This window comes from Durio zibethinus, chromosome 8 (assembly GCF_047325235.1).
Source record: "Durio zibethinus cultivar Kanyao isolate XHJ-2024 chromosome 8, ASM4732523v1, whole genome shotgun sequence".
In the NCBI taxonomy this organism is placed as follows: Eukaryota; Viridiplantae; Streptophyta; class Magnoliopsida; order Malvales; family Malvaceae; genus Durio; species Durio zibethinus.
Window position 1 is genome coordinate 21872626 of NC_143169.1, and position 12374 is coordinate 21884999.

General features: G+C 32.0%; 2 protein-coding genes and 1 pseudogene across 4 annotated transcripts; 1 reads left to right on the forward strand and 2 right to left on the reverse strand.

Moving 5' to 3' along the window:
- The first annotated feature begins 306 nt into the window (after window positions 1-306).
- Window positions 307-3864, forward strand: LOC149517621 (uncharacterized). The gene is made up of 3 exons (XM_089764698.1): window positions 307-644; window positions 776-2982; window positions 3375-3864. Exons 1-3 carry the CDS (start codon window positions 578-580, stop codon window positions 3465-3467), a joined length of 2367 nt encoding a protein of 788 aa, XP_089620824.1. The 5' UTR covers window positions 307-577; the 3' UTR covers window positions 3468-3864.
- A 1085-nt stretch (window positions 3865-4949) lies between these two features.
- Window positions 4950-6568, reverse strand: LOC111278958 (protein OXIDATIVE STRESS 3-like). 2 transcript variants are annotated; one of them, XM_022865742.2, is made up of 3 exons: window positions 6413-6568; window positions 5897-6224; window positions 4950-5444 (listed from the first exon to the last, which is right to left on the reverse strand). In XM_022865742.2, the coding sequence occupies exons 2-3, from the start codon at window positions 6199-6201 to the stop codon at window positions 5204-5206; spliced, it is 546 nt and encodes a 181-aa protein (XP_022721477.1). In that variant the 5' UTR covers window positions 6202-6224; window positions 6413-6568; the 3' UTR covers window positions 4950-5203. The 2 variants fall into 2 exon arrangements, with proteins under 2 accessions (XP_022721477.1, XP_022721476.1); XM_022865741.2 differs by lacking the exon at window positions 6413-6568 and having other exon boundaries at window positions 5897-6406.
- A 1997-nt stretch (window positions 6569-8565) lies between these two features.
- Window positions 8566-11576, reverse strand: LOC111278960 (profilin-like; annotated as a pseudogene). Its single transcript, XR_016344040.1, has 3 exons — window positions 11292-11576; window positions 10624-10761; window positions 8566-9063 (listed from the first exon to the last, which is right to left on the reverse strand). The product of XR_016344040.1 is annotated as a profilin-like (transcript).
- Window positions 11577-12374: the final 798 nt, after the last annotated feature.

Genomic DNA, 12374 nt, shown 5'->3' on the forward strand with positions numbered 1-12374 from the left:
ATTGATTTAAATACTAGTATGACAAATACAATTATTAATTTATTTTTTAAATAAATTAAAATAAATTTTAATTTTTTTTATATTATGAATAATTCTATATATTAAACGTGTTATTATTACTTGATATAAATACAATACAAATAGTATAATATCTTAATCATATTTGACATAATTAAAACACAAAATACGATTACACTAAATTTATATATAATTTTTTTCATATTACTTTCCTGTTATGTGTAAAATTATTAGATCTAACTATTATAATAAATAATTTTATTATCATTAATATTTTTAATCTTCCGTACATCTAAATAAAAGTTAAGTTACTACAAAAGCCTGCCCCATTAATGTAGGCCTGAAGAAAAATTTTTGAAGCTAGCCGTTATAAAACTGACGGCTCTGCCAACGGTAAAAAATGCAGGGCATTTCAAATTTTCAAATCTACTTCCAACGGTCACTTGAGTTTCAGTTTTCTTCTTTCTTCCTCTCCCTCCAAATTAACAGAAAATAAAAACTTCAAGAAAAACATTTCCAATCAAAACACAACGAGAAAAAACAAAAGGCAAAAGAAAAGATGAAAGGGCCTGCGAAAAAAGTCTTTTTTTCGTCTGCTCCTATCAAATCATCTGCATCTCCCAAAGGTAAACTTTCCTTTTCTTTCTACTTATCTCTGTGTTTTGTTTTTGTTTCCCCTAATATAAGTTAGAATCTTCGATTTGGTATTCTTTTTTTTTTTTTGTTTTAATTGTTTTAAGTTTGGAATTTTTTATAGGTTCAGATGAGAATGATAGAAGCAATCACGTAATGGGTTTGAATTTGCAAAACCCAAAGAAACATACTGTGAAGAATTTCATGTCACCAACTGTTTCTGCAGTTTCAAAGGCCACTTTTCCAAGAAAGAAAATCTTAGCTGAAAAAAATGAATCTCTTGGATCTAATTCTTCCAACACCCATCTCTCAGAAACCCAAAATCTTGATTCAAAACCCTCACCAAAGACCATTCCAAAAGCTTCACCGAAGAATTCCCCAAATCTTGATTCCAAAGTCAATTCTAAGAAGTCTTCTTCTCAGAAGACACCATTATCATACAATTCCAGGGATGAGACACCTTCACCAAGGCCTTATGACCCCTTAACGAATTACCTTTCACCAAGGCCTCAGTTCCTAAGGTATAATCCTAGTAGGCGAAAAGAGATCTTTTTACGCCTTGAAATAGAAGACAAAGAAGGAGATAATGAGTTGAGTGTCAGTAGCACTGCTTCTTTTGATTCCAAGAAAGCTGCTGGTGATGAAGCTGATAGTGACAATTCTTCTTCGGCATCTTGTTTTTCAGAAGAAGATGAGGAATTTGATACTGAAAGTGATGAAGAGGAAGAGGAGGAAGTAGGATGGAGTTTGAGAGGGGTGTTGAAATATCTGCTTTTATTGGTTGTATTAGTACTAACTACATCATATATTTCCTCCATGAATTCTCCAACCTCTGCACGAGCTTTTGAGGGTCTTACACTTGGTTATCAAACGATTCAAAATCACTCGCATGGAATTTTTGAGAGTGTTGAGGTTGGATATAAGTTCTTTGATAGAAAAAAGGAACGGTTGGGTTTATTGGGCTTAAAGCAAGCTATTGTAGCCGCGGGGATTGAGGAAGAGATGGCTGAAAATGTTAACATGGGAGAAATAGTTAGCTTGGAGCTAGATGATAGAAATGTTGAATCTGTAGAGATGGTTAAAGAAGTAAAGAAAGATGGAAAAAGTGATGATGCTCGTGAAGAAGAATTGATTAAAAGTGGAGAATCTTCTGACCTGTTTGCTGAGTATGTTGAGTTGCAGGGGAAAGAAACTCTGGAAAAGATTGAAGTAGGGAAGGCTGAAGATGGAAAGGGAAATGGAGAAACTGAAGATGTAATTGAAGATGAATTGGTGAAAACAGGAAACATCTCTGACCAGCTTGTCGAGTATATTGAGTTGCAGGAAAGAGAAGAAAGTGGGGAACAGATTGAAGACGTAGAGAAAGTTGAAGAAGTAAAAGAAAATGAAGAACGTCAAGATGTAATTGAAAAGGCATTGGTGAAAACAGGAGAAGTTTCTGATCAGATGGTTGTGGATATTGAACTGCTGGGACGAGAAACTGCAGGAGAGATTGAATTCTTACAAGGTGATCAGGCATGTCTGTTGTCTGAAGGGACTGATCATCAGGAGGCTGCATCTCACACAACAGATTCTTCAGAGATAGAAAAGGTGGTTTCAAAGGAGTCAGAAGAAGAAATTCACAACGAAGCCAGAGATAAGGATATGGTTCAAGGCAAAAATTTACGATTTGGAAATGCCATAAGCATGGCAAGTGCAATTACTATTCTCGAGAAGTGGGGCAAATATCCTACTCTCAAATTTGAAGAAGTTAATCCAATAAAGGGGTTCAAGTTCAACCAGCACATGGGAACTGAAATACTTCTCAAAGTTATGTTTGGGATTTTAACATGCGCTGCTATTGTTGTATCTTTGGTATTGGGATCCAATATTAGGAGAAAAGGAATTGCATCAAAGCATTCTTCTCTGGTGGTTAAGCATTCGACCAAACCTGTTGTGAAGGAGAAACCAAGTTTGGTGCTTCCTGCTAAGAGAGAGGAGCACAAAATGCATGTTAATTCTTTTTTGAGCACCATGCCCTTGATTAGCTCTGCGGACAAAGATATTAAAGAAACTTACCGAAGGGGAGCACCTTCAGTTGAGTTGCTTGGTGAGTTTGAGGTGGGAGCAATTAGCAGCTCTCTTAAGAGTTGTGCTATAAAATGCAGAATGAAAGATGAAGTAAGGAGCGATTCTGATTTTCTGGAAAAGGTTTTGAGGATCAAGGCTTATTCAGCTCCGGTTCAGGATCAACAAGATTTCTCAGAATTCTATGCCGTCAATTCAAGTTCATCTGAAAGATTGACTGCCAGGAAGAAACTTTTGAGGAAGGAGTTAGGAAACGATGACATGGTATGCTTTTTCCTCTATTTTCGTTCAACTATATTTAGCATTATTATCTCTGGGACTCTTTTGCTTTTTTATGTATCATCATAGTCTGAAACTATAACTACTATGTCTAACTCGGTTTCAGATTTTTTTTGGTCAAGTCCTGACAGATAATTCCACATACATAACTACATGATTATCTTATCTCTGCCAGACATTCTCATTTAGTCGTTCAGGACCACAGTTGCTGAAATCCTGTGTTATATTTTGTTTTAGATGCAAAATATTGCTGAAATCCTGTGTTATACACAAACATTGCTTAAGGCATATTTTTTTCCAGGGACTATTCAAACAAAACACCTTTGTTTTTAATAAGGTTTTTGAATTGGAATCTTATTTTGTTTGTGTTGCAACAGGCAGGAGTGGATGGAGAAGGGAGGAATAACATGGTCACAACTCCACTGAGGCGATCAGCCAGAATCCACAAACGTGCAGTTGTATCTCCATGAAGTCAGTGAAGACATTGATATTCTTAAAGTTGAGCCTATCAGAAACAGCATCTCTGTTGTTTCATGTAGCATCCACTCTCCAGGAAACTAATGTAGAATTAGAATTTCGCTGTCTAATGCCTCCTTCTGACTGTAGATCATTGTAAGACAAATCATCGGTTACTTGCATTTTCTTTTTAACAATCACTATATCACCTTTATCATATTAATTAATGTTTCTTAATGCACCAATAGTGATAAAGATTGTTGTAGTTCTGGCTTTGAAGTGGATTTCATTTGAAGCAGATAATATTGAAAAGTGTAGTAGTAGTGGTATGCTACTAGTGTAAGAGTTACATATTTTTTTATTCTTAAATCCAATTAAATCTATAATACTTACCCTTAGCCACTTTGATTCAAAGGTTAAAAAAATGTGTAATTACGCTAGTATAAATGATCCCTCCTCATATAATTAATAAGAGATTTTAGTATGCTGCTTAAAATGGACATGGATATAGGGACACCCTGTAAGAATATTCGATTAACCATTATTCGAAGAAAGAAAACCTTTCCATCAGGTGTTCATGAGACCGCATAACTATTGAATCTAACCTGGAATATGGAATACATGCTTGTTAAGCGCGCGCGCGCACATATATATATATATATATATATATATATATATATATATATATATATGCAGTCTAAATGAAGGAGATGTTATCATCATCTAAAGAGTTGAACGCTTCTTAGAGAAGTGTAGAATTAGCAGTAATTATGAACTTTAATGGTTCATTCATAAGAAAAGAATTAATTTTTTTTAACAAAGGAGGCCAAGGCTTAAGAGAAACTAGGAAGAGAAAATTTGCAAATGCTGAAGATAGAATCTCTGCCTTGCAGCAACCTCTTAAGGATCGAATCCCAGGTTAAGAAAGATTGCCAATAAAAACAAGTGGATTTGGAAGAGTGCTAAACTCTTATTCGACTGACCAGGGTCAAAACCAGCCTTAAATACCAAGAAAAAAAAAAATCTCAAGTGGACTGGAGACCATCTTTCAGAGCTTAAGTGGCCACTATGTCGGTTATTCTAGGTCGCATAAGAAAGACAATTCACACTTAGAAAAGGGATCAATCTTCATTGCCATGAGTAGTTAGAGATTCAATGGGTAGACTCATAGCCTATCCTAGAAAAGACGATGGCAAGAAGGAGCCTATCATAACTCAAACATAGTTACCATGCAGAAATGCTACGAACTCAACCATGGGATTCAAGTTTTTATAAGTTGGGAAACTTTGCTAGATGACATAAATTCCTGAAATCCCATTTTTCAGATTCTGGAAACATTGAGCCAATATATTGATAATTGTATATGGTTTAGGCTGGATAGATGCGTTCAAGAATATTATACTCAAAGGATTAAGCTGCAATTAACAACATATATATATATATATATATATATATATTAAACCTTGATGTATTAGGAAAGGTTCAAAATACCAAAATTTAGTGTCCACTAATTGGAATTATGCCTTCTAACTTTCCATAAAAAAATAGTCAAATAGACTTTTGACTACAGATTTGATTATCAGTTCATCACCAAACCATGCGCGCAAATTCTTTACAAAATCTGCAACGGGAAAAAATAAATTTCCGTGTTGCAGTGAATGGTGAATCATGCATGCAACTTCGGATAATCCTCATGAACAGATCAAAAGTTCTTTTGTACAGGAATTAAAGGAACCTGCTTCTCGATAAACTACCTGAACTCCTGCCTGGAAAAGATAAGGATGACAGAATTTCTCGAGAATTTCTTTGAGATGGTGGCTCTTGGAAGAGTGTACAATTTGTGGCTATCCAACCCACCCCCATAGCTTTTACATGCTTTCATTTTCTTTCTGTAAGGACTTTCTTTCTTTGCAAGTTCCTCTATGCTTTTTACACTTGAAAGGGATGTAAAAGACTCAGACTTGCCATGGAAATACTTGGAAAGTCCTCTCCTGCACAAACACAAGCAAAACCTTCAGCAAGAAGATCTACTTTTGTGGACTTACACAAATGAATAAATATACGTCAAAGAGAAGCTGACGCGCATTCAAACGGGACAGTTGGGTGTTTATAGACACTCCAAAAGTTGAAAAATAAAAAAATTTGAAAGAAAGTTTCACACCTCCAAAAATTTCCCTTCACACCATTGACTTCATTTTAGTGGTTAAAATTGGTAAATCCATTTGTCCCTGGAGAGAAAGGAAGGCAACCTTTCCATACTACAACTAAGATGTTTTAGATCAATCCAGAAAAGTTCATAGTTTAGAAAATTCTAAATTTGGATATTAACAATTTCAAGAGTGAAAGAAGACAAGAAGATCTATCTGTTAACTGGTTCTGAAATCTTCACAACAAGGCCTTCCCATTACTATTAAAAATATGGGAGCATATCACCTATACTTACTTGATGGGAAGTTGGGCCATGAGCTCTGACAATTCATATAAAGGTCCGTTAAGGCAATTGGTGGAAGAAGAATTTGAGGTTGATGAAGATGCATCATCTACGAAGTCTGATGAAGAAGTTACTGATCCCTGAGAAGTTCTTGAATGTTCCCCCAGGGATGATTCAGAAGTTGTAGTTACATCATCATCATCACCATCATCTTCCATGTTCAACAAATGATGATCTCCATGTTCCTGATCGTGCTTATCCTTCTTCTCAACATAACCTGGAACTTGAAACATTCCTTTCAGATCACCTTCACCCATTTCTGATATTATCAAATCAAAGTCTTGGGATGGAGAACGAAGAAGAAAAACAAAGTTAGATTGCCAACCAATTATGAATGTTTCAGAAATACCCAAAAAAAATGCATGTTCTCATAACCATGAATCTAGTACTTGAAACCTGAAGAAGATTTAGATTCATACAACACCAAGAAAAAAATAACTTCACATGCTGATATGCATAAAAGAATACATGGATTAGGTTAGTCTCCTTTTCCTTTTCAGGATAATGCATGTCTCCATCCATGACAGCAAATACACAAAATTTCCGTGATGTTTAACGAAAAATAAAAAAACTGTGCATGAAACGCGGGACTTTTAGGATAAATGTGAGACCTGTACCAATTATCAAAGCTTACATGTAAAATTAATAAAGATGATTTATATATTATAAGGTTTTTAACCGTCGTTAAAATTAAAGAATTATCACATATTTCATTAAAATATATTTAAAAATAATAAATCAATATAACAGATATTCATGGATATTGTTAATGATTATTAAAATATTATTTAATAAAAAATATTTAATGTATTATTTTTACTAAATTTAAGAAAGACAATATTAATTTAATATTATTTCAAATATTATTTCAACGAGTGTTATTAGATATTAATTAACATTTTTTTATAATAAATAGTCAGACATGTGGTAATATTCTAGTTCTCTCATGAAGTTTAAAAATTTTGTTTAAAAAATTTAATAGTGTATAAATAATAATCCCGATCAATATTTTCATCCACCAATAATTGAAGATGAAGATACACATGTTGTTTCTTGGCATGGGATGGAGGAAATTTCCATGCATTTACATGTGGCTTAGGTTTTTTCTTTTTTTTTTTTTTTGTTTTGTTTTAAATGATAGCCCTTATCCATAGATTCGACGTTATCTGCTCCTACAGATGGTTTTTAATGCCTTGACCTAGAATTTGTACTAAGAATTAATGAGGATAAGCACGTTGTCTTTCCCTCACCGACTCACCTTCTGACAAAGACCAAATTAATTTTTTTTTCTTTAATTTATATGTATTATTATTGCAATTTCTATTGTCAATAATAATTTTGTTCTTCTAGAATTATAACGATAGGAGTTGGATGAGATTTAATTAGATTTTTTTAAATATTATATAATATTATAAATTTTTTTAAAATTAATTTGAATTTGAATTAAATTTTTATATAATTTAAATTAAATTGAATTAAATTTTATTAATTTAATTCAATTTATTATTTTTAATTTTATTAATTTTTATATATTATTTAATATATTTAAATAAATTTTAATATAAAATTATTAATTTTATTTTATATAAATTTAAGAAATATATAAAAATTAAAAAAATATAAATTATTTTCATTGGATTTTTTTAATTTAAAATTTAATTTCAATTTAATTATATATTTAATATTTAAATTTGATTTAAATCGGATAAAAAAATTTAATTTAAACCAAATATTATATTTTTAAATCAATTTGTTGTTTTTCTAATTTTTTTCTCACCATTACTCCTAGAGACATTATTTTGTTGGATTTAAAATTTGTTCTAAAATTAACATTAAATTATGGATCACCTTAAATAAATAAAAAAATTTACACAAGCTTAATTATATGAATATAAATCTTACATGATTTGAGATACACTTATGAGATGCACATAACAGAAATAAAGTGAACATTGAATCATATAATTATTCCTTTCTTATAAGGTTTCATATTTCAGTATGCTCCTATATGCCTTTTTTTTTTCTTTTCCTCGTGTCAGCTTTTCTAAGAGAGGTTACCTTCCTACAAGGAGAAAAGTAGGTAGAAAGTAATTATACAGTGGAGACCAATACTTTCATTTAAGTATTAAATTGAGAATAATTTGTATAATTTTTAAATTTTATTCAGTATATATATATTTTTTTGAACTGTTCAAGCAAATTTATTTGTGTTTTACATAATGAATTCATAAAAAAATTATTAATCTCGGCGCCAATTTAAATTCAAACAACTAAAAGATCAGTTGATATTGACCTTATATTTCAAAAGGATGACCTTATATACGTATATAAATACATACATATATATATTTATATATTTATATATAACTTGGGTCCAAGTTCAACCTGAAGCATCCAAGCCATCGGCTGCCATCAAAACAGTCGTTCATAAATGGTATTTCCCATCCATAGTGGAAATTTGATGATTTTTTTTTAATAATTTGGTTAATGAAAGCAAGAGTTGGAGGTTTCTCCTGATTCTCATGCTTACAACCGCAGATAGATGGGCATTATCCATCACTACCATACATACAAAGAGAGACTGGAACTCTAATTTTGACCCCTAACAATCCATAAATCAATTCTCCATCGACAAAATGAAAAACTTTACTGCTTTCTTTAAATGTGGAAGATGATTATCAACTCCAAAATGAAAAATTTCCACCATATGATATTATAATCCAAGGAACATTTTAGTACTTCAAAAAAAAAAAAAATGGCGAACTTTACTGGAGTCAAAGCAACAGGGAGAATGAATAAACATAAATTAGGGGAACAAGGGAATGGGGGAAAAAACCCCACTAAACAAAAAACTATTTTGTGTCTTCACATGATTATTATCATCACCGACTCCAAAAACTTCAATGCCAGTTTATGGCCATGGAAGAAAGATGCAACCCCAAAACCAATAAGTAAAACGGGAAATTAACAAGCGGGGGATGAGGCTTACAGACCCTGATCAATAAGGTAATCACCCAACCTCTCAACAACCATGTTACACTGTCCCGGATCACGGGTTCATCATATATGCCGAAAACCATAGCTTGGTTTGTTTTCTTCACGGTTATGCCACCAGCACCCTGCCAAATAAATGACAACAATTAGAAAGAGGAATTTTCTTTAGCTCTCACCAGTCACCACTGTGGTTGAACTCTAACTTGGAAAAGTTCAATGCCATCAACAGGCGCTAATAATTTGTTTCTACCAAACAAGTAATTGGAATCAACATTCCTCAACTCCAAAATGTTGTTAGCAAGCATTAACAAAGTATAATTCACACTTAAAAAAGATAAATGAAAGAGTTCATAAATATAAGAAACCACAAGCCACAATGGAATTTCACATCGTTTACTTCTTAAACAGATAATATTCCGCAACTATCTTTCACAATTATACGAAACAAGTTAATTTAAAAATCAGTCTGAACTGCAACTTAGGGATAGCTTCTACTCAACCGATAGTCCTTGTCATCTTGCTTGCACTCAGCAATTCTAATAAAAAAAGGCACTTAAAAAAGCAGTAACAGCTAGTTGCACATTTCTGTGTAGTCAAATAAGATAATAATGGATGTCCTGATGATTGATGGCAACCAAATCAGATGGGACACTTTGGATTAGACTTAATAAAACACAATCATAGCATAGTTGGGTATCTGTTATATACTCATACAAGGTAATGATAAATGCCCAAATTCATTTGATAAGTGAAAATGCTTTAGGAATAAACTTTCTAAAAAGTAGAGCTAAAAACAATTAGTCATCCATGTGTTTTGGCTGTTTAGAGACCAAGAAATTGTTAATGAAAGGGACTAGCATATCAAGGCTGGATGAAATTGTTGAATTCTGGACAAGGCCCCACATATGAGAACCATGGGGCTCTAACATTATTACATGCCATTTCCTAAGGTCCATAACATCAGCATTACCGATTACTAAAGGGGAAAATTCGGAGAAAGTTACCATCTTGTATGCATCAAACAAGCAATTAATTTAGTATTGAATCTTATTTCCTTTACGCAAAAGGAAGGTGAGTATATAATAGCAAAGGCCTCTCTCTCTCTCTCTCTTGCATGATATTTTGAATGCAAGTTTTTAGGGAGAATAATGCCATGTTATCCAATTCTTTTAATCAATGTTTGGATAGACATTAGTAAAGAAAAAAAATGAAAAGTAAAGGAAAGGAAAGGTTTTTTAAAAAGATACATGTAACCTTTACGTGGATAGTTAAAATTAATAAAAAAAAAAATTCCAACAATCATTATTTAATTAAAAAGTGAAAAGAAAAAGAAAAAATCATTCTAATATTCTTTTTTCAATTAGAACCTTCTTTTATAAAATAACAAACAATGTCAAACTAAACATTTTGTAAATATGTGTTCAACTGCACATAATGACAGTGATGTAAATAAACACAAACTTCAGGGGCATTTACACAGTGTCTGGTCAGAAACCTATGAGTGCTACAGGAGCCAGGACAAGAAGGTATTTCTCTTTGTAGAGTTTACAAGCACCATTTAAAGAGGAATGCATTCAATCTCTTCTCCAAATTGTAGGTAAACTTGTAAGCTTAATGCACATTAAAGATAGATCAATTCAATAGAATCAGTGCTAAACAAGATTATGAAGAAAGCAATAAATCACCTTCTTCCCACGAATCACAGCCCCGGCCTCTCCCTGGATTACCATGTACTTAAGGCCACCAAGAAGCAGCCCAGTTGGTGCAAGGGACCCAGGTTAATCAAAATCTTTCATGACGGCAGTAGTCTCTTCAGGCTTGAACTGCAAATAAACCCCCCCAGAAAGGAAAAATCCCAAACCAATAAGAAAAGTAATGATACCATGAGAATATATTTATACCATCTAGGCCAATCATTAATTTCGCTGAATAGTGACTTTTATACTCGAAACTCATGATTATGATAATGACTCCTCAAGATAACGTGATAATTTCCACAAACTCGAGTCTGAATGACGAAATAGATCAAAAATATTTCATCACTTTTCTAGGCTTATAAACATTTTTTATACATGAAATCTAGCAAAAATGCGAATCATTGAAAATCATATCCAAACATAGCATATATAATTCATAAGCAATAAAATTCAACTTTTTCATTTATAAATTTACATTGGATAATCACATTATCTAATCAATCTAATAAGATCAATCAATTGTGAGTATTAAAATGGATTAATCAACAATTAAACAACCAGATGCATGTGGATTAATTAACAAAATCATCAATCCAAAACAAACAGATCCAAACAAAAGAAGAAAATTCTTAAGAGAAAAAGAGAGACAATACTACCATAGGAAAAGAGGAGCTCTTGGCCCAAACACTCCCATCGTGGCCAATGATAGCAGCGGAGGTCAAAGTATGGCCGTCGCCGACATCACACATCAGGTGTTCATCAACGTAAGTTTGCCATAACATTTTTCTCTGATCAATCAATCACCGTCGATTCTAATTAATTTTTTAACAATTTTCTTTATCGTTGATTTTTTTTTTCTTTACTGTTTTCTTCAAAATGAGAGAATTTCTCTGCTGGTTCGGACAAAACAGGTTTCTAAAGGGAAGGCCGAAGGGGTATGAATATATTTACGAGGGAAGTACTGGTTTTAAAAGGAAAGTGCAAAAGTGGAACCCATATGATAGGGGGGCCATGATCATATCTGGACCGTACGATTTTCCGTAACAATTAACTTGATTGAATGAGTGCTACTCACGTATCAAGGGAAAAGGAAACAAAGAAGGGATGTGACGTGGTTATTCCCGATATTGCCACGTCATTTATTCAAAGAGTGAAGTAAAAAGTAAAGGCCCAATGAAGTTTATAACAATGGGCCATAACTAATAAACCCATTTTGATTGGGGTTTTCCTTGTTATTGTAACTTTTTTTTTTTAATTTTTCAAAATTCGAGCGTGGGATAAGTTTTTGTGAATATATTCTAGACTATAAATTATACGCCAAAAATTAATTATATTTTTTATATTTATTTTTTTAAAAATATGTAAATTGATTTTAAAAAATAAAATATATAATTTATAATTTCAACTTTCAAATTATATATCATATTAACCCAAATTTTAATAAAACATTATTTGAAAGTTTAAAATGTAAATTGTACATTTAATTTCTTTAGTTACTAATTATATATTTTTTTAAAAATTTAGATATAAAAATATAATTAACTCTAAAAATGTCCAAAATTTAGAATAAAAATGTTAAAAGAATTTTCATTATTATTGTATTTTGGTAATAATACATTGAATTCATAATTAAGATAGTTGACTTATTAATCTTATTAATAGTTTACAAGTTTAAAAAAAAATTAAACCTAAATTTTTCTACTTATGTTTTCCAAAAACGTTGGAGTCAAAGATTTGAA